General features: G+C 41.6%; 2 protein-coding genes across 22 annotated transcripts in view; one reads left to right on the top strand and one right to left on the bottom strand.

Moving 5' to 3' along the window:
• Window positions 1-3,927, top strand: part of PFKFB4 (6-phosphofructo-2-kinase/fructose-2,6-biphosphatase 4) — a 105,496-nt gene extending 101,569 nt beyond the window's left edge. For 11 of the 17 annotated variants that reach the window (XM_084839809.1, XM_084839815.1, XM_084839816.1 and 8 more), the window contains one exon: window positions 477-3,926. Coding sequence is in view for 3 of the 17 variants with exons in the window: in XM_084839810.1 (XP_084695936.1) it covers window positions 477-536 (60 nt within the window). In the remaining 14 variants the exon portion in view is untranslated. Of the gene's footprint in view, window positions 1-476 lie in introns of all 17 variants that reach the window. The other 6 variants (XM_084839810.1, XM_084839812.1, XM_084839803.1 and 3 more) reach the window with 1 other exon arrangement.
• Window positions 3,928-5,182: 1,255 nt separating this feature from the next.
• Window positions 5,183-21,265, bottom strand: part of PRKCD (protein kinase C delta) — a 105,349-nt gene continuing 89,266 nt past the window's right edge. For all 5 annotated transcript variants that reach the window (XM_084839797.1, XM_084839796.1, XM_084839799.1 and 2 more), the window contains 6 exons: window positions 19,798-19,889; window positions 13,860-13,922; window positions 12,137-12,275; window positions 9,311-9,499; window positions 8,309-8,437; window positions 5,183-7,138 (listed from right to left, as the gene is read on the bottom strand). In XM_084839797.1, coding sequence (XP_084695923.1) covers window positions 6,980-7,138; window positions 8,309-8,437; window positions 9,311-9,499; window positions 12,137-12,275; window positions 13,860-13,922; window positions 19,798-19,889 — 771 coding nt within the window. In that variant the 3' untranslated portion in view covers window positions 5,183-6,979. The remainder of the gene's footprint in view (window positions 7,139-8,308; window positions 8,438-9,310; window positions 9,500-12,136; window positions 12,276-13,859; window positions 13,923-19,797; window positions 19,890-21,265) is intronic.

Genomic DNA, 21,265 nt, shown 5'->3' with positions numbered 1-21,265 from the left:
CTTCTACCTACAATTAAGTAAGCACAGTATATGGGCCCAGGGCCTAAAGCCAAGCAGACCCAAGTGGAGCTGAATCCATCAGGTTGCAATCTCTTGAAGCTGCTGTTACAGCACAATGTAACGAAAGCTGAGTGTATATTTACACATTTATTCCAGGATGAAAGAACATTATTACCAAGTAAAGGTATATAGAGCAACTAGTCTTTGGAGGCAGTTAGGACAAAATACTGCTTTATTGCAGCCCTACCCTATGCATGTTTACTAGGAAGTAAGCCTCATTGAAGTCAGTGGGGCATACTCTCAGGTAAGTGTGCATAGGATTGCAACCTTAGTTTTCCAAATATTCAGTGATCTAGCCTTTCAAAGGAATACCCATGGTTGTGGAAAACATCACGGTCAGGCCAAAGCTCAAGTACTTTTTTTTTAGTGTGAAAGCCATCAAGATTGCTGACATGTTCTCTTTGTTTTCTTTTCAGAATGTATGCGTTAGCCGCTCTCGAGAAGAAGCCTTGAGGACTGTACCTAATCACTTGTAGCTCTCTCGGCTCCTAGTCCCATACTGCTGAATCGGCGCTAAGGAAACCACTCAGGGACATGCGAATAATGAAGAAAGCCTTCAAGAAAGCCAAGCAACCTAGAAGTGCATGCACTCCTCTTTTTAGAATGTGTTTTAACTGCCTGGGACGAGGCAGATTTGGCATTAAAGGTTGAAATGTACCAAGTATTTATGGAACACAAAATGAAATGGCTTTTAAATTAATATATGTTGTCTTTATCCTGTTGTTCTTCACCTGTGGATGTTAAAGTGTATGAAATGGTTTTGTCACTTTTAATGTCATATCTTAACTTTAGCATTCTTCTAGAATATTTCCCCAAGTTGTTCTTGCTGTGAAAGAACATCCAGTTCCAGACGTCTGGTAGCAGTATTTCATTATTACTTGCATTGAAATTTTTCATTATTACTTTATTCAAATATAAGATCTTACATTACCAAACAGGATAAGCATTTCTCTGATGATTCTTAAAATATTTATTCCAGTATATAACATCTCTGTCCAACTCTGTAAGGATTCATTCCAATTTCCCTTTCCATTTAGTAAATACATTAATCCTGTATTAATATCAATTTTAGGAACAATGTTTTCTTACTCCAGTCAGCGCTATACAATGGAATATTACATTTCCTTTTTTTTGGCAATTGCATGTGGCATGTGGAATTTTAAAAAGTATCTATTTTCTAAATAACTTTATTAAAGGCTCCACTTGATACCCCATAGCACCTTGTTGGGAAGCCTGAATAGGTAATATTTTGTCTTGTTGAATTGTCCCCCCCCCCCCCCCGTTATTTTAAAAAATGGGTTTTTGGTAAGATAAACGCATTTCATAAGCCTTAAAGAACCCCAGAGCATTGCTCTTATTTAACTATTTTTTTAAACTTTAAACTTTTATTAAAAGATAACAAACTCCAAACAGGTTCCAGTTAAATTTATGGAAAGAGGATTTTAATTATTACCTTATCTTACATGGAACATATAATAAGACAATACAATTAGAAGATGGTCTACAGTTGGCAGAGGTTAACAGTGCAGGGTACAAGAAAAATTAGGAGGGACGCCAAATGATCATGCAGCTCCAGTCGTTGGCATTATCTGAGGTTGTTTTTATACTTTCTTGAACCAAAGTTACAGATAAAGTATTACCTACATTGCTTTTTTAGTGTGTTTTAGTGATAACTTGTAGTATATGTTTTTTCCAGCTAAAGTACATTGGCAGGGTCAGATGAGATTCTTTAGCACATCTGCTTTACTGGTGAGCAGCTCTTGCAAAGGTATTTGCATACATAGTGAAATATTCTTCTGGCCCATAAAAAAGGGGGACTCTAGATACTCTTTCTGTTGCCCTAGCATCCACGTTTCGTCCTTGACCTTGCTGCATTCCTTGAGCGGAAGGCAGAAGGGAAATGAAGCACGGTGGAAAATGTACCCTGTAGGATGTTCAGATATTCTTATTCATATAGGAAGGCAATGTTGTAGGAAGGCATATAGGATTTGTAAAATTTTATTAATCCTACCTTTGCGACACAGTCCTCGGGGAATATGCTCCACATGTTGAAATGAATGGAATTTGTACAGAAGACATTCCTCTTAGATTGATACAATTGTGCACATGTTCGTCCCTTTATATTTGTTGTACTAAACCAATATATAGTGTAAATAATTATTTGTGTGATGAAAGTCAGCAAGCAGCAGAGTGGGTGCCTCTTAGTTCTTGAAATGAAGAAAGCTTTGATCTCTGCAATCAGATTTTTTTTTTGTCTCACTGTCTGTGCTGGTACCGTATTGAAGCTTGCCACGCTGTTAATGTTAGAGTTCTGTGCAATGTACTATGTTAGCTTTGCAAGTTGGGGGCTCAAATCTTTAGGTTTTACATAGGTGGGTGCTATAATGCAACCTGTTACTGTGTTGTGAATTTCTTTAACAAGCTAGTTTCAGCAATATATTCAGTGCTCTGGAAATAAGCCATAAAGCCAAACTTATTTCAGAAAAAGGATATGTTAAACTATCAAACATTTAAAGCAACTATACATCAAAAGCGCTTTAGCTGTATTCCATCCTATAAAATAATATGCATTTACATTGTAAACGTATTTATTCAGGTAGATCACTAGGTACTGGAGGAGACTGAAAAGCACCCACAATAATATGAGACGTGTGAGGTTGAGAAGAGAATTCTCTGTAATGGCTTCCCTAATTAACACAAATTAATTCAGTCAACAAATTTGCCCTAATTTCTCTCAAAATGGGTCACCAAGTATAGAGGATTTTGCTACTTAGAGGGCTGAATTTAATCCTTAAAAAGTTGAAGATTTTCCAGAAGAAAAATGTGCAGATATTACTTTGGACTTTGTAAGAAAATAATTCTCCTCTTAAGTTAGCCTGAGCAGTGCGCTAGTCTTCACTGATAGGTGTAAAATATTTCTTACATTTCCTTAACCAGAAAAAAGTATTTGTTTTCCTTATTTCCTGATCTTCATATTTTTTCAATGTGCTGTAAAATTTTGTGGCTAAATATTTATTGTATAGTAGATATTTTTATAGGTTATATCTAAACATACTGTGATAACAGTGGTTTCTTCTATGGATGGATGTATAATTGAAAAAAAATCATTGTATGCAAATTTAAATTATAAATTTAATGTTAATACTTGAAAATATAAAACTAGGAAGCTCTTGATTCAACTTAAACTGTGATCTTAAGCATACAAGGGTAGATCCCGATCTAGAGACTTAAGTCATACTTAAGTAGTTAATCCTGGCTAACTTAAGTGCCACTGATTTCAATAGCTCTACTCAAAGTATGATTACATCTGGCTCTAACCCACAACTTGGACTTAAGCCCCTTTTGAATTTAGTTGGACTTGCTTCCAAGTAAATGAGTTTAAAATTGAGGTGTTGGATTCTGTGTGCCATCAGCTCTACTTAGGTTTCCCAATTATCAATTCAGTTGCCGTTTCCACAGAGGTGCTTCACACGTTATGTTTTTAGGTGTAAAAGGTGAATCTGAGAAACTGGTTTATAAAAATGTGGATCTTAAAGGTGTATTCATCAGGGAGCTTTGATCAGCATCAGATTCTTGTTAAGTATATGCTTGAGAGCTAACTTGGGTTTACAATTGCATAATGAGTGAAATGGCTTTCGATGAGTCTTGGGGAGTTCAAAATATTATGAAAATTTTCTTGTCATAATTTGTATAGTTGACCCAAAGGATTTTGAGTGAGATTTTAAATCAGTTGTGACTGTTAATGCATTTACTAGTTCTAATGCAGTCAGTCCTTTGGTATATCTGGCCTCAAATTTAACATTTTGGGAGAGATTAATCCTATGTAACATTTGCTCCAAAATAATAAATACTCCATTTTCAATTGTGAGGGGTGCTTGCTTCTTTTGTCACTTAAGTTGTGTGCACCGCAAACCTGTCTTAAGCGCAAACATATTCTAAATTTATCTTCCCTAGTGTGTATTACAAGTGCTGATGATTAATTTGAGTTGATTTCAGAGGCACCAAACCGTAGATATTCGCTTTTTTCAAAATACTTATATACTGGCTGGGTTCCAGATATCCACCCATGCAAAGGACAGGCGGAAGCTGTCCTTTCCCATCTTCTCTCACCTTCAGCCCCTAGAGCCTCCCCCAAATAATCCATTGAGGGCCCAGCTGAGTGGAATGGGCTGTGGGACAGTGGGGCTGCAAGGGGAGACCACAGAAAATCGGGCAGAAGCACTTTCTGTGTAGGAGCATAAGGATTTTTTTTATAGTTATTAATGTTAAACATTTATCTAGAATCCTATTTGTGACCTGATCCTATACAGTAATTAAGCACACTTCTTTGGCTTTCATAGAGTTGGGTATGTCCAGCTGCCTAGTGTAGTTGCAATAATACTTCTGTTGGCTCTAAGACCAAGACAGACCATCATGAATGTGGTTGTGGTTGTGAACCTTGCCCTATTTAATATGGAAGGCTGCTTAATCAAACCAAGTAGCATAATCAGCTGCTGCCTTGGAATGCATAGTATTGTTGCATTTTTCAGCTGATAAAGGAATTTATCCTAGCCTTTAACACACTGTGATATTTGTACTTGGGTCTTGCATTTAGCCAATAAACTAGTCATGCAGTGTAAATAAATTATCTGCTGAGATTTGAAATATGCAGGAAAACGCTACATGAAGCAGTCAGCAACTTTCTGTAATATAATTACTTGTTAGTGGTGTTTCATTAGTGCTAATTCCTTTGGAAAAATGGGAAGATAAATTATGGAATAACTAATAAAGCTTAGTTATGTTCCAGCAGGGAATGCATTAGTTAATATGTTGCTTTTAGCTGTTGCACTAGATATGACTTAACATCCAGCAGGACACTGAAATTGTGGAAGATTCACAAATTGCTGTTGCCTAGGAAGTTGCCCTGCAAGGCTTCTGTTTTATGTCAGGCCAGCTGTGAGGCCAGAGTCCTTTTTAGAGTCCCATTAAACTTCCTCATTGCATAGAATATTTGCAGTCAGCCATTTCTTAAAAGCCCTAGTAAACAAGACTAGTAACACTTAAGCTACTAAAGCTTGTGTTTAATTTAGTATGCTATTTCTTAATTTTTAAAGAATAGCTTATAAATACAAAGCAGGTATTTGTAGCAGTGAAACTTTTATTTTAGCTTACAAAAACATAACTCCTAGGAAGTATTGTGTTGCCTGCGACTCCAGCCAAAGTATCTGCTGCTGATGTCTAGAGAGTAAATATTTTTAGTAACCTATGAAACCTGGCACAAGGAAAAGATACATCTTGCAGTGAATTGGAACTTAACCATGTCCAACATCATGTTAATGGCTCTCTTTCAGCTACAGTAAGGATAGGTTTGTCACTATCGCAACAAAAGCAGCCAGAGTTTGGATATTTCAAGCAGCAAGTGGTTAGCGTCAGTACCTGAAATATAACCAAGTCTAAACATTCTTGCAATTGGGAACCCTGACACAGCAGGGTTTGCAATTACAGGAGCTTTGCAAGTGCACTCAGCTAAGCACATGTACAAGGCCCAATTCAGATCTCCACTCTCAAAGGGTGGACATCTTTAACAAAGCCTGGGGTGGAGAGAGATGTAGGGCTTGTGTGCCAAGATTCCGTCCTCCCAGGCTAACAAACCTGCATGAATCTAGCCTATCCAAAGCTAGTTATAGAGTTTCCTTTACAGCTAGCCTGTACCTGTTGTGGTTATGCCTGTGATAATATCCCACTGTCCAGGAAAGAGGTAGGTAGCTTCTAGAGATTAAAAAAGGGGGAAATCAAGCAAAATAGATGGTGTTTCAGTGAGCGACAGAACATGTATATTTTTATTTAAAACTTTTAAGTCTTTCATCATTACATCTTCACAATCAAGTAATAACCCCAAAACACCACATCAGTTTTGCAGTGCTCCTTCTCTACCCAACCTGAACCAAAACTTCAACTTTATGTACATGTTTTACAGGATTTTGTGTCTAGTGTAAAAATCTGTTCTTATCAGGATCCAATGTAGCAATGATTTGCTATCACATACTGTGTAACTAAATATTCCTGTGAGATCTCTGGAGTGGTGACTGAAGCTATATTGGCTTGCACTGAAACGAATATTAGACTCAAGCCAACAGCCATCCTATGATTTCTTGTGAAGAATCCTACAAAGTGAGATGAGATTGCCATATAGCCCCAGCGGGATTTCCCCAGGGTACCTGCCACCTTCCTTCTCTAAAGATGCAAGCCCTGTTTCTAGGCATGTTTACTCAGAAGTAAGCCCCACTGAGTTAGGGGACTTGTACCTTATTCAACATGATTTGCATTGTAGATAGAGTTTGGTCTGTGATGGTAATTAGTCCAATAAGGAAAGGACACACTTCTTTTAAAACTGCAGTACTTTCATGATCTTTAATGTGTGTTCATCCATGGTCAAAAAAGTTGTAAACTTGTTAAATCTCTGCAAAGCACGGTATCAATTCACAGCACTTATGAATTAAAAATAGCAATACCTGAAGCCCAGAATCAACTCAATAAAAAATCAAGTTATTTCATTTGATGATGTAAAAGAACTGGCTAGCTGTGTCACTTTATTTAAAATACTTTTCATAAGCTATTTTTCACCACTTGAGCAAAATATACAGCATATACATATATATTTTTTCCAACACATAACCAAACAACAACACGCAATTTACATTTTCCCTGTTGCAGAGAAAATCATTTACACATGATTCACAAGGATACTTATAAACTCAACCATGCAAGATGAAGTTTACTGCCAGTTTATAAAGAAGTAGCAGTATAACGTAATTAGTCACTATTGAGTGTTATTCAGAATGAAGACAAGAGATGAAAGTATCCTCTGATCACATTGCACATGGAGTGCATGAGAGCTGCTGTTTACAGCTGTACCTCAGAGTTCCAAAGTTTTGAAGAACTATTTCTCCAGAATTTGTTCAAATTTGGGGTTAATAAAAGAGAACCCAGCAAATGCAGTCTGATCCATAGAGTCTATTAGATTTTTGTCACTGTACGATAGTCGCGGCTTCTCACTCAAAAACTCTCTGTCAAAGTTGTTGTAGTCACTTGCTGATTTCTGTACAGAAGAAGGGTAAAAAAACAAACAAAACTGAAGTGGCTTAAATGATCTAGGCTACTGCCCAGAAGAGTCTGTGGATGCACTTAGACTCATTTCATTAATTGTGGTGAGTTCAGATGGACAATCCAACTATTGCAGCATAAGATCATTTGCATCATCCCACCAAATAGTAAATAGGAGCCACCACACATCAGGTGCAGATGCATGGTAAACTGGTCATCTGTAAGAACCCTGTGACACTTGGATGTAGCAGATTCTAGTTCACAAAAGCTTATGGCATAAAAAATGTGTTAGTCTTTAAGGTGCCAGAAGACTTGTTTTTGTTGTACCAGACTAACATCGTGACCCCTTTGGAAAATAGACATTCCTGACGCATACTCTGGCTATAATTGCTACCAATTGGAACTAGGGCAATCATAGCTTGGGACAGAGCACATGCTTGTATGTAAAAGGTTCCAGGTTCAATTCCTGGTATCTTCAATGTCGCAGGGTGGTGAGGGAGTGCACTAAACATTAGATACCTAAATATTCTAATATTTGCAAAATGTTACACCTCTAGGCTGAATCGTCCGATTCATGCAGAGATTATTCCAGAGGGAGAAAGCACAGGGCATCAAATCCATGCAATAATTATAATCAGTGTTTTTTCCTCTATTCAAATCATTGTTCAGCCATTAAGGATACTGGGTGGCTGTGGGTAAGTCACTCTCACTCAGCCTAGCCTATTGCATAGAGCAGGTTGTGAAGATCAGCTAGGGATGCTTCAGAGGGCTGATATTTGCACATTCTGATCAACAGCTCCCTGATTAATATGTGGATGAAAACTTAGTTATTTGCTAGCTTTCACACTTCCCAATGTTCCAGTGCAGTTTTTGGCTCCAAAAAGTCTCAACATTCATTTAAAAATGCATATTTTGAGAGAAAACTTATATACACACACACACACACACACACAAAATATGGATTGTAATGCAGAGTAATAAGGAAGCAGGACAGAATGGACTTATGGGTGAACATACGCAAACATGACATGGACAGAAATAGACGTTATTTGTCCATTCTTAAGGTGATTAAGGTAAACTGTCCTTCGCTCCTGCGTAGATGGGAGGAATACAAATTCAGTGGACAAGAACTTCACAACATGAGAGAGTTTCAGAGGCTACATACCACTTTTGGTTTGAAAGGTGGTTCCATCTCCCTCTTCTCTAGTGCTGTCCAATTAATTGTTTTGAAGAAAGGGTGATCTCTGATACTCCCAGTTATACCCAATCGCCTTGCTGGATCCCTTTCAAACAACTACAAAATATAGTAACAATTTTAATTCAGTTACTTTGCCTGGAAGTCACATTTCTGAAAGAAAACAGATCTAGATAGATCCAAGATGGTGAAGCTGATGTGTTTGAAGGAACCTACAGATCTAAGGCCACCACTGTGGCCAATTTTAGTCACTGTTGTTACTTACCTGAAATCCTGGCATGGAAGCAGAATTTTATGAGATATAAGCCCTAGGCATTCCTAATCTGTGGATAGTAAACATGCAAGTAAGGGAAGCACACTAGCGCTGCCCTCTCCGTTGTCACTTTCATCACCTTCTACACATGGAGAGCCTCCTATCTTTGGGAACTCTGGAACACTAGAAAATGGACATCTGCCAGGCCCCATAATTACAGGCCTCCAGGCAGGTCCTAAAGACTTATCTTTTCACCTTAGCCTATAATTGAGTGCCACTGACCTGGTTTGCACATCACGCTAAGCCACAATGGGTTGTCACCATGGGTAGTTGCAGAGTGACTTAGCATGACAGCTGAACCCAGTGCGGCTCTTCTTCGTGGGTTGTTTTTTGCAAGCAAGCCATGCTGAGAATCCATGGCTTGTCATAGGATTTTGTATGATGGTGTGTTCTCAGGGTGGCATGATGTGACATCCAAACCCGGAAGAGTAATTTCCTCTAAATGGCAGCCTATAACTTGTTTAAACAAAATAAACAAGCACATTTTCCTTGGCTCTATTTTACAAAAATCTTTGCCTAGGAAGCAGGACACTTAATCTCTTTGTAAAAAAAAAAAAAAGCACAATTAACAGCAGTGTCAGCATAATAGATTATAAGGTTCAGAGTTCTGTTCCATTTCCCTGCACAAAAGATTTGAATTAGCCTTAGCCAGTGTTCACCTTCTCTAGTATATCCTTAGATTCCTTGGTAATCCAGCGTGGGTAATGAGGTGTATCTACTCGAATTGATTCAAACAACTCATCTTCATCATCACCATGGAATGGAGATTGTCCAATAAGCATCTCATACAAGAGGACTCCAAATGACCACCAGTCCACCGAAAATGTATACTTAAGGCCTTGCAGGATCTGTTGCACATAGGAGAAAAGAACAGCTGTGAACTACAATGAGAAGGTTTCCTGCCAGTGTGTTCCCTTAACTCCTCAAGAGTTGTACAAAACAGAATTAAAGCAACTTATAGTATTCAGGCATGATGCTTTTAAATTCTATCAAATCCTACCTTTTAGGTGTATATGATGAAGCTTGTACCCCTTTTGATTTATTAGCTGCATTCAGATGTGTAACATTATGAGAATAAGCCACAGCAAGCCTTGGGCTCATGCATTTCTTCCTCTCTTCTGGTATGGCCACAAGGAAATTGGAATTTTTCACTTCTGTCTTTGATTAACCTCACTTTAGCGTTCTGTCCAAATCTGGACAAACTTAATCTTAACTATGGTTTGCTGAAACAAACCAACTTCATGAAATAGGCTTGTTTTGATAAACCATAGTCAAGACTTAGCCACAGCTTGTCTGGTTTGGGTATAATGCTAAACTACAGTTAATAAAAAAATGGAAGCAAAAGCTTACCATGTTGCAAAAAGCTTATGTTCTCCATGCTGGAGAAGGTGGAAGAGGGCATGTGTGAGCCCAAAGCTCACTGCAGTTCAGTCCCATAACAATAAACCACAGTTTTTTGTTGGGTCTGAATACAGCCATTGTATGTTTCAAAGCAGCTCCCATAAACATTATTTATGATCAACTATAATGGTACTTTATTTGTGATGAGACACTAGGAGAGAAGAACTAAATATTGCATTGTAAAAGTATGTGCACGTTTTGTTCTGCACTAACAGGTTAATTCCACATACAGTTATTTTCTTCTATTATTTATTAACCTATTAATTTTTATATGACCACTGGGGAAATACCATGTTATCAGAATTGAGGGCTGCTTTGCATATTACAACAGCAGTGGGTGAATGCTAAAATTGTGTGTGTGAGAGTACACACCTCTACTCTGAAATTTGTGGCAGCTACATATATTTTCATTCTGTATGCATAACGAAAATATGCTGCAGGGAGCTATAATTGCCCTCAGTTCTATAACAATTTTACATGATGTACATGTGGTTAAAAAGAAAATAAAAAGACACACATTATGGTTTAGCAGCAGGTAGGTGCTAATTTTAAAAATACCAATTTCTCCAGTTATGTGTGGTGAATTAAATTCCTGTATTAAAGACTGAGCATCTGGTTTTTCATATTTTACTGGTGTAGGCACATGACTCTATTATTCACTCCAATTTTTTTTTAATGAATCTGATCCTTCCAGGTTTTAATCTATGTAAAATTCGAAAGAAAGCTATTGATTCCATTACATCTCAGTGTAATATTCAAAGTATCATCTGAATTGACCTCTGGCACAGCAAACCTTGAGATGACACATATTTTTGCCACTCTTTCTTGGCTTATAGTGACATCTAATTTGATGGAATAATAGCTTTACTTGTACTCGGAGTCTCCTGGCCTAAACCCACAATCTGTTCCACTCTTTCAGTCCTAACAAACACCATGAATTAATGAGATAAACCCAGCATTTGGATGGACCAGGTGTTACTTCCTACCTGGGAATGCCAGGTCACAGACCTGAGGGGCGCAATCCCTCTCATAAAGGGTTCATGAAGTAAAATCTGACTAGGCCTTAGCGACAGGGCTGTTTCTTTCGGGGGGTGGGGTGGGTGGGAAACAGGGAGACCACCTTGGGCTCTGAATTCTGGGGGCAGCCCCTTAAGGTGGCAGCAGCCATGTGATGATGGTGGTGGCTGGTGGTGGCACTCCGGGTCCCCCTAGCTGGTGCTGGGAGCCAGAGCCACATGCTCCTCTGCTAGTAGCAGGATTCTGATTTCCACAGTGCCTCCTGCCCAACGCCTAACTCTGAGAACACCTCAGAGCTAAGCATGGGGCAGGGTAAGCCCTCTGCGAAGCCACACTGGCTGCTTCCCTACTACTGTAAATTCAGTAGCAGAAAAGCAGCCAGCAAGGCTTTCCAGAGAGTTCACCTGGTGGCAACACAAATACCTCACTATGAGGGATCCTTCCTCATAGTGAGGTATTCTGGGTGAGGTAGCCTTGGAGACTGGCTATGCTGCTGTAACACAGGCAATCTCCAGGACACCTCACCCAGAATGCCTTGCTAGGAAGGATCCTTTGCGGTGAGTGAGGCAGTCAGGCAGTTGCCGGGGGAAGATGGAAGTGGAGAACGGCAGTGGCCCAGTGGAGCTGGGGAGATGAGAAAGAGGAGGCAGCAGCAACAGCTAGAAGGGATGCATGGGGAAGGGGAAGAGAAGTGATGAGGAGGCAACGGTGGCAGCCAGGGTGGATGGTGAAGGGGAAGAGAAGAGGAGGAGGACAACACTGCCAAGAGGGAGGTGGGTAGGTGGGAGCTGGGTGGTGGTAGTGGCAGTGGCTGGGAGGGATAAGGTGAGGAAGGGGAGGGTGGTGGTGTCAGTGGCAGTGGAAGCAGCCACTGCTGCTGTGGCAAGCAAGAGAGAAGAGAGGGTGGCAGTGTGTTCTGCCTGTGTTGTGTCAAAATATCACCTTGCCTATGGCACAAAAATATGTCAAGATGGTCCTGCTTAGAGGTAGAGATTAACATTCTGTTTACTGAAAGTGCTGAAGAAGGCATTTGAAGTATTGGTAGGTTACATATGTGCATTCCTTACTTCAGGTGCTATGTAGTCTGGGGTACCACAGAAAGTCGTTCCCTTGTTTTCGCCAAATACGTTTTCTTTGCACATTCCAAAATCAGCTATTTTGATGTGACCTTCTTTATCAAGCATCACATTGTCTAGTTTGAGGTCCCTGTGAAAAAAGAAATGCCCAACACAGCATTTAAATTAGAAACAATGACCTGAAAGACCCATGTTAATGTAGCAGTAACTATACCACTTAAAAAAACTATTTGTTTTCAGACTCGCAGGATGCTTTCATCAGCATTAATGCTGATGCAAGTTCTTGCCAAACCTACAAGAATGCATTGATGTTGGAAGGCAAGTAAATGATTTTTTCACACAGTATCTTTACTGAAAATTAAAGCAGTCTTTCATGCCAAAGTATGGTCAATTAAATCATGGAATCCATGAAGAAATGAAAATTATTGCTCTTGAAGTCGAGCCAAAATGCAGAATCTTTAATATATCCACTTTGGGGCCACAAGGGAATTTTGCACTGGTAACAAAGCCATCACTGCGTAATGATTCAGTAAGGCTGCAATCCTACAGACACTCAAAAGGGGGTAAGCCCCACTGAACTCAGTGAGGCTTACTTTTTAGTAGACATATATAGGATTGTGTTGCAGTTGCGTTATTCACTATATTTGAATTCGACACAGAAGTACAGTAAGAATGGAGGTTAGATTCACATATTATCTGTATGTCCACAGTGCTTAAATACCTCATGGTCTCAGCTCACACAGATATATTAATAATGATTTTATATTAGCAAACTACATCAATGGTAATTCATTGAACTGTACAATTAACTATAGCTTTGACCATAAGAAGCAGCAGGTTGTCTCTTCAGGAGTGAGAACTGCTGCAAAGGAAACACCAAGCAAAGCTCAACATGTCGTCACGTTTGTCCTATTCTGTGGAAAGAATGTGTCCATCCTTTAGCTCTGGATTTAGTCAGAGCTGTGAAAGTCAAAAGTTTTAACCAGTGGCCAATAAAGTTGTAACACACTTAAAACACACACATACTACCAAGGTCATTAGCAGAGAAAACAACATGATGGATATGATCAAAGCAAATAAATGTTCTGCTCATGTCTTCTTTCAAAAGCTTCAAAACCTGTATTTTAATTGCATGAACTTGACGCTATGCAGGGGAAGGGAAGAATCTTTAATTCCATCAGCCAGCAGAGTTTCTCCATAAAGTGATCAAAGCTGGCCCACAGCATTCACAGATACTTTCTTGTATTGCAAGCTAAAACCATCTGAACATCTAACACCTTTCCGTAATTTGGTATTCAAGGCAAAGAACTTTGGTCAGTACTTTTGACAAGAGGTCAGCTTATTGAAATACTGCCCCAAATACTATCATTCTCCCTCACCACTGAAATGAAGACAAAGTGTCTCAGTTCTGGGGCTAAACGCCTGGCAATTACGAATGTGAAACAAAGACTCTTCTGTGTAATGTAAATAGTATTTCTTTATTCTTGTTGCCAAGGAGAAAAGCACAAGAAAACAATTATAGATTGGTCTCAAGTGCTTGCTGAATTGTCTCTTTTTAACACCTTTGGAATAAAATCAAAAATTTAATAGGGAACAGTTCCTTGTAAAATACACTATTTGTAAGTTAATAACAGAATTCACCAGTTCCTCACCAAGACATAATTGTTGCAATGTTTTACAAGACTCTCACCAAGGCCAATCAATCAGCACTCACCTATAAATAATGCCTTTGCTGTGAAGAAACTGTAAGCCACACAATATTTCAGCTCCATAAAACCTGAAATAGAGTAAAGGCTCTTTAAAAACAATTACAAGAGCTTAATTTAAACCTACTGATGTTGTTAACAGCTATTTTTCCCCGAGAAATCTCTCTCTTTCCCAAACCATTAAATGTTGGAGAGTCTGTAGGACAGACTAGGATGCAGGCTGAGTTGGAAAAGGCTATCACCAAAGTTAGCCCCTCCCACAATCCCCCAACATTGCCAAACCACAGTGGTGAGAAAGTTTGTGAACCCTAATGATAATTACGGAAATTCCAGAGTTTTACCATGATAGCCTTTGTGAATCAAAACCAGTCCTTTTCTAAATATCCAATAGTTTATATTAACCAATTCCTTGTCTTGTGAAATAAAATGATGTATCAATTAGGCAAACAATGAGTACCTAAGAGTCAGGGTATCTGCAAAAGTAAGTGAACCCTGGTTGCATCAGCTCAATTAAAGGGAATAATTAGAATCAGGTGTTTATGTAATTAGGTAGATCTTCAGGGGTGAGTTTGGGAGGCCCCACTCTATAAAAGGATCAGAAACTTTGTGAGTTTGGACTTCACCATATGGTTCTGTGGAAACATGTTATGCCACAATCAAAAGACAACTCTGAGGAACTCAGAAAAGCAGTTGTTGCTGCTTATCAGTCTAGAAAGGGTTACAAAACAATTCCTAAGGATTTGGGACTCCACCAATCCACTGTCAGACAGATAGTCTACAAATGGAGAAGGTTCAAGACCACAGTCACTCTACCCAGGAGTGGTTACCCTACCAAAATATCTCCAAAAACAAACTGGTGCACTATCCAGGTAGTAAACAACAACCCCAGAGGGTTCTCCAAGGATCTACAGGCCACTCTCACCTTGGCTAATGTGAGTGTTCATGACTCAACAATCAGAATAAAAATGGTGTTCATGACAGGATAGCCAGGAGGAAACCACTGCTCTCTAAAAAGGACATTGCTGCCTGTCTGAAGTTCGCTACACATCACATAGATGATCCCCAAGACTTCTGGAACAATGTTCTCTGGACAAACAAGTCACAGGTAGAATTTTCTGGCCTCAATGAGAAATTTTATGTTTGGCGAAAAACAAACGCTGAGTTCGAACAGAAGAACCTCATCCCAACTGTCAAGCATGGTGGTGGGAATGTGATGGTTTGGGCCTGCTTTGCTGCCTCAGGACCTGGGCGGCTTGCCATCACTGACACAACCATGAATTCTACAGTGTATCAGAAGATTCTAGAGAAGAATGTCAGGCCATGAGCTGAAGCTAAACTGAAAGTGGGTCGTGCAACATGACAACGATCCTAAACATACAAGCAGATCTACAAAAGAATGGCTGCGGAAGAAGAAATTCCGTGTTTTAGAATGGCCCAGTCAAAGTCCAGACCTAAATCCATCAAAATGTTGTGGCAGGACCTGAAGTGAGCTGTTCATGCAAGGAAGCCCTCAAACATTACATAGCTGAAGCAGTTCTGTAAGGAGGAATGGGCCAAAATTCCTCAAAACCGATGTGAGAGACTGATCAGCTGGTACAGGAAACGCTTACTTGAAGTCATTGCTGCTCAAGGGGGTGCCATCAGGTACTGAATCTAAAGATTCGCATACATTTTCACACATGGATAGTGAATGCTGAATCAGTTGTGGATAAATAAATGTTGAAAAAGCATCATGTTTCTATGTCATTTGTTTAATCAGGTTATCTATTGTTCTCTATCTGGGTTATGGAGAGCTTTGGCTATTGGGCAGTATAGAAAATGAAATGAAATAAATTATGGGGTTAGGTTAAGATCTAGTAACATTTTAGGTTGGAAGTATGTGACAATCCTAAGGGGTTTGCAAACTTTTTCTCACCACTGTATTACCACAACATTTAAAAGCCCTCCCACCCACTCCTGCTCCAGTCAGTCCTTCCCTTGATTTCCCACTGAGAGGTGTTTGTCCCTAAACCTTCCCTCCCTTAGCCCCTTAGCTTTACCCAGCTCCTTCCTCTTGCAATCAAATTTATTTATTTATTTATTTATTTATTTTCTATACTGCCCAATAGTTGACGCTCTCTGGGCAGTTCACAAAAATTAAAACCAAATGGCACACAATAAAAGAATATAAAATATATAGAACATTAAAACCACAATATAACAATACAACCACAATAAAACCTAGCAACAGTGCAGGAATTCAAAATACAGATTTAAAACAGCAAAGCTAAAAGTCTAGAAAGCTAAAATGCTAAAATTCCTAGGAAAATTAAAAGGTCTTCACCTGCCGCTGGAAAGAATACAATGTAGGTGCCAGGCGAACCTCGCACTCCCCCTGTCCCTCTCCCAGCAGAGGTCATCCCACAGGGCGACCAAGGCAGTTTCTGTTCCAAAAGCAGGCCTGAAGCCCGATTGAAATGGATCTAGATAATCCGTTTCATTCAACAGTGCCTGGCGCTGTCCTGCAACCACCCGCTCAAGCACCTTGCCCAGGAAGGGGATGTTGGCCACTGGCCTATAATTGTTAACATCCTCTGGGTCCAGGTTAGGCTTTTTCAGGAGTGGTCTAATTACCGCCTCTTTTAAAGTGGCCAGCACCGCTTTAATTCCTCAAGGAGGAATTTACAACCTCCTGGACCCAGCTGGTCATCCCCTCCTTGTTTGATTTAATAAGCCATGAAGGGCAAGGGTCAAGCACATTGGCCAAGCACCTTGTCCATATCTTCAGGCCTCAATAACTGAAACTCATCCAATAAAACTGGACCAGACGGTGCTCTGAACACCTCTACCAACGGAACTGCATTAATCGTGGTGTCCAATTCATGACGAATCTGAGCGACTTTATCTTTAAAGTGCCTTGCAAACTCATCACAGCATGCTACCGAGGGTTCCACTGTCTCTCTCCCTGGCCCAGAATGTAACAGGCCGCGAACCATTTGGAAAATCTCTGCTGGACAACGCTGAGAAGATGCAATGCTGGTGGAAAAGAACTGCCTCTTTGCCACCCTCACCGCCACACAGTAGGCTCGATAGTGAGCTCTTACCTGTATTCAATCAGACTCAGCACAAGTTTTCCTCCACCTGCGTTCTAGCCGTCTCCCATCTTGCTTCATTGCCCTCAGCTCAGGTGTATACCAAGGAGCTGGCCGGGCTCTGCTCAGAGGGAGAGGGCGCTTGGGCGCGATCGTGTCAACCGCCCGAGTCATCTCTGCATTCCACAGGGCGACCTGGGCTTCGACAGGAGCACCAGCCATACCAGCAGGAAAATCCCCCAGAGCCCTCTGGAATCCATCGGAATCCATTAGCCTCTGGGGGCGGACCATTTTAATAGGTCCCCCACCCTTGCAGAGGGGAAAGGCTGCCAAGAGTCTAAACCTCAAGAGGAAGTGATCTGACCATGACAAAGGGACAGATGTTAATTCTTCCACTTTCAGATCACCATCCTCCTGCCCAGTCGAGAAAAGCAGATCAAGCGTTTGTCCTTTTATATGTGTTGGGCCAATGACATGTTGGGACAGCCCCACGGTTGTCATGGAAGTCATGAAGTCCTGAGCCGCTCCAGATACAGCAGCCTTGGCATGCAAGTTGAGATCCCCCAGGACCATCATCCTAGGGGTCCTCAAGACCAAGTCCAAGACCACCTCCAGGCAAGGAGTCTGATGGGCAGCGGGGTGGGCGGTACACCAGCAGAATCCCTAATCTGTCCCGGGCACCCAACACAAGGTACAAGCACTCAAGATCTGCACTCGAATGAGCAGGAAGCCTAGAATGGGATTTTGTTTTAGGTAAGAGAAGACTTTCTTAAAACATTTTTGAACAAAAGGAATTCTGTACCGTCCTGTCTAAAATATATTTCAGGGATCACACGGAAATCTTGCACGGCTTTTGGGAGGATGAGAATTAGGATCTACCCCTGCTCTTTGTCCCTGACCCAATTCAACTGGTGCTGTTTACTGTGCTGTTTCTCAAAATGCCTGTTTTTCATCTAGGTGATATGATACGCCGGTACTTACTTAGATGTTTACTTAGTCCCTCTCTCTAAAAAATTCACTGCTTCATTATTCCAAGTAAAACTCTGCCTACTTCTAACTCTCTTTCTTTCACAAACTATATTAACACTTTAAAAAGGCCAAAGTGTTTGAGATTATGCACTGAGAGCACCAGATCAAATAATTAGTATAGTCAGTGCTGCAGGGAAAGGAACAAAGAATGCATTATAAAAAATGAGATGAAATTAATGTCCCATGGGAAATCAATGTGATTGGAGATCACAAGCCTAGACACTACGCAAATGTGTGATGGCTGCCAGAATTGTTTATGATCATTTGGATCTCTAAGGGCCTATTCAATGATTCTACTAATACTTACCTTCATTGCCAGTAATGTTTAAAGTGCTTCCTCCCTTCACTATGCATAACACTCTTGCTACACCCAAACCCTGTATTAATCTGCCTCTTGCATTCAAATAAACATGGGGTCTCTAGTCTGGTCATAGCTATCAACCCAAGCCCTTTCTATAGTTTACATATGAAGTGGGGCAGGATGCCCATAGGAACACAGAAAGCTTCCTTATACCAGCAGCTGTGGGGTGTAGAAGAAAGGCCACAGCAGCGGGGGGGAAAGCAAGGCCAGGCCAAAGCATCACCAGGTGAAAGAATCATAGAATCATAGCATAGAAGGGTTGGAAGGGGCCTACAAGGCCATCGAGTCCAACCCCCAGCTCAATGCAGGATCCAAGTCAGAGCATCCCTGACAGATGGCTGTCCAGCCTTGTCTTGAATGCCTCCAGTGTGGGAGAGCCCACTACCTCCCTAGGTCATTGGTTCCGTTCTCCTATTGCTCTAACAGTCAGGAAGGTTAGTTAGTTAGTTAGTTATTGCATTTATATCCCGCCTTTTTTCCTCTTGCAAGGAACCCAAGGTGGCTTACATTATCCTCCTCTCTGTTTTATCCTCACAACAACAACCCTGTGAGGTAGGTTGGGCTAAGAGTGTGTGACTGGCCCAAAGTCACCCAGTGAGCTTCCATGGCCAAGTGGGGACTAGAACTCGGCTCTCCCGGCTCCCAGTCCGTTACTCTCACCACTCTGGTGCAGCGGCTGCCACTCACCATCCCTCCTCTCTCCCACTGCAGTTCTGATGGTGCAGCCATCTTCCCCCACAATGCCTCAATCTGAGGAAGGATACTAGTGACATGGTTTTGGAGAGCTGTGGGAGTGCTGAGCACCACTGGCTGCTTTGCTGCTGTGGCAAAGTGGCACGTGCAGTCCTGGACAGCTGTTGGCGGCAACTGCTCAACAGCTGCCAGGGACAGCCAGCGAGGCTTTCTCTTGGGCAGTGGGGCAGGTGAATGGCTGACAGTGGTGGGCCACTGTGCTGCCCCCCGCCTTGCCCCGCCCTGCAATCTGCCACCTGAGGCACTTTCTTAGCTAACAAAACCCTTAGAGAGAGATATGCTGATCTTTGCCTAGAATATTTGCACCGCATATATATTTAAGGAAAACAATCAGAGGTAAAAGGGACTGAAAGGCCAGCTGGTCTAATTCCTTGCTGCAAGGTACGGCCATCTTTCCATCATTTTCCCATACACATGCAATCAAGGGGGGAGGTTTCATACAAACCCCCTCATGTCTTAAAAGCACGCATAAGGTGGGTCATGCTGACTAGCCCTGCCTCTCTACCACCAACATGTGTGCTGGACAACCGCCCTGCCAGGCACGTGTTCAGTGACCAAGGTTACAGTACTCAAATCCTAACCATTTATGAAGGCACAGTTGCAATAGGGTTTTAACATCTTCTGTCATGTTGCATAGGTGTAGGAGATAGTACATCCCATCTTAAATACTTGGGCTTGTGCAAGTCTTAGGAATGGGCAACCCCCCACCCCAGTTATGTTATTAATACTTACGTAGCTCTGAAGAGATCAAAACGGCCTTTGTCCTGTATATGGAACATTAAGTCACCACCATTAAGGAACTCCATAACGAAGAACAGATGGTCCTATTTACAAACAGGAAAGCATACAAAGTCAGCCCACTGATGTAACCGTACCCCACAGCACGAACATACCCTTCAAGTGTCTACAGTCACATACTGGTGACAGCCTCTGGCTGGAAATCTTTACAATCAGTGTCAGACATGTATTTACTTATTTCAACAACTCATACCCCACACTTCCAATGCATTTGCATCACTCAGGATGGCTCACATCAGTTAAAAAGAAAACAATCCCACAAGAGACATAAAACAACAGCACAGAAATGGAAACAGACTGAGCAGATAAAAATGTTCTAAAGTGAGGGTCCACCACATAAAAATGATTTGCCTGGCAAGATAAATGCTTACTGGAACAGGACAGTTTTCACCGGTCAGTAAAAAACAGTACAAGAGGGGACCAAATGGATCTCACAGGGTAAGAAATTCCGCTATCTGAGTGCAGCCACCTAGAAGGCCCTCTCTGTCACACATCCTGACCAATAGTGGCTGAGCTAAAGGTGGCACAAAGAGAAGGGCCTCCCCATTGGCTCTAAGGCAGGCTGGTTCAGGAGACAGACTCAGGCCCAACAACAGCATCTGGCAAATGCCAGGGCCCACTGGGGCTGATGGCTTTTTTCAATACACCCCACAGCCACCCCCAGCTTGGTGAACACCAAGAGAAATGGCTGCAGCAGCTTCCACTTTTGCTATCCCATAATGCCTTTTGCCCCATGAACATGGGATCAGAGGCATTCTGGGGTAAAGATGGCAGTGGCTGCAGCTGGTTCATTCAGTGCTTCGTTGGTGAGTGCCAGGCTTACAGGAGTTTGGGGGCAGGCGGGGATTGCTGCTCAGCCTGGTGCTCACCAAAGAACTGCTGGACAAAATGGCTGCAAGCATCTCTGGCGAGTGTCAGTGCCTGCATCTGCTACTGCCATTATAAGCGGGGGGGGGGGGAATGAGTGACAGCATGCACCAGTGAAGTTCTGAATGAAGCCGCTGCAGCCACTTTGCTTGAAGCTTCACTAGAGAGCACCGCTGCCCTGGTGCTTATGGAACAGCAGGCTGAGGTTGTGGGGACGGGCATCAGCAGTGAGCTTAGCACTCACCAGGGAAACGCTGAGCAAAGTGGCTAATTTTAATTTCCCAGGCAGAGGGCCACTAGGGTGGTGCTTGGTGAAGGGATGGTGGTGGCTGGAGGGCAGCTTGCCCAGGGCCTCCTCAAACTTTGCGCTAGCCCTGGATGGCCCTTCAGATATCTTCTGTCACTTTGACAAATAACTGCCGCAACTGAATAACCTACCACAGCATGAAGAAACTGTTTTCTTTAGAGCAACAAAATGACAATGTGGTAGGAACAGGAGACAAATAACCTCGGTTCAGTCATGCCGGCCACATGA

The sequence above is a fragment of the Heloderma suspectum genome, chromosome 2, assembly GCF_057233095.1.
Source record: "Heloderma suspectum isolate Gila_16-S chromosome 2, 16-S_ref, whole genome shotgun sequence".
Lineage (NCBI taxonomy): Eukaryota > Metazoa > Chordata > Lepidosauria > Squamata > Helodermatidae > Heloderma > Heloderma suspectum.
This window is presented reverse-complemented; position numbering and strand designations above follow the sequence as displayed.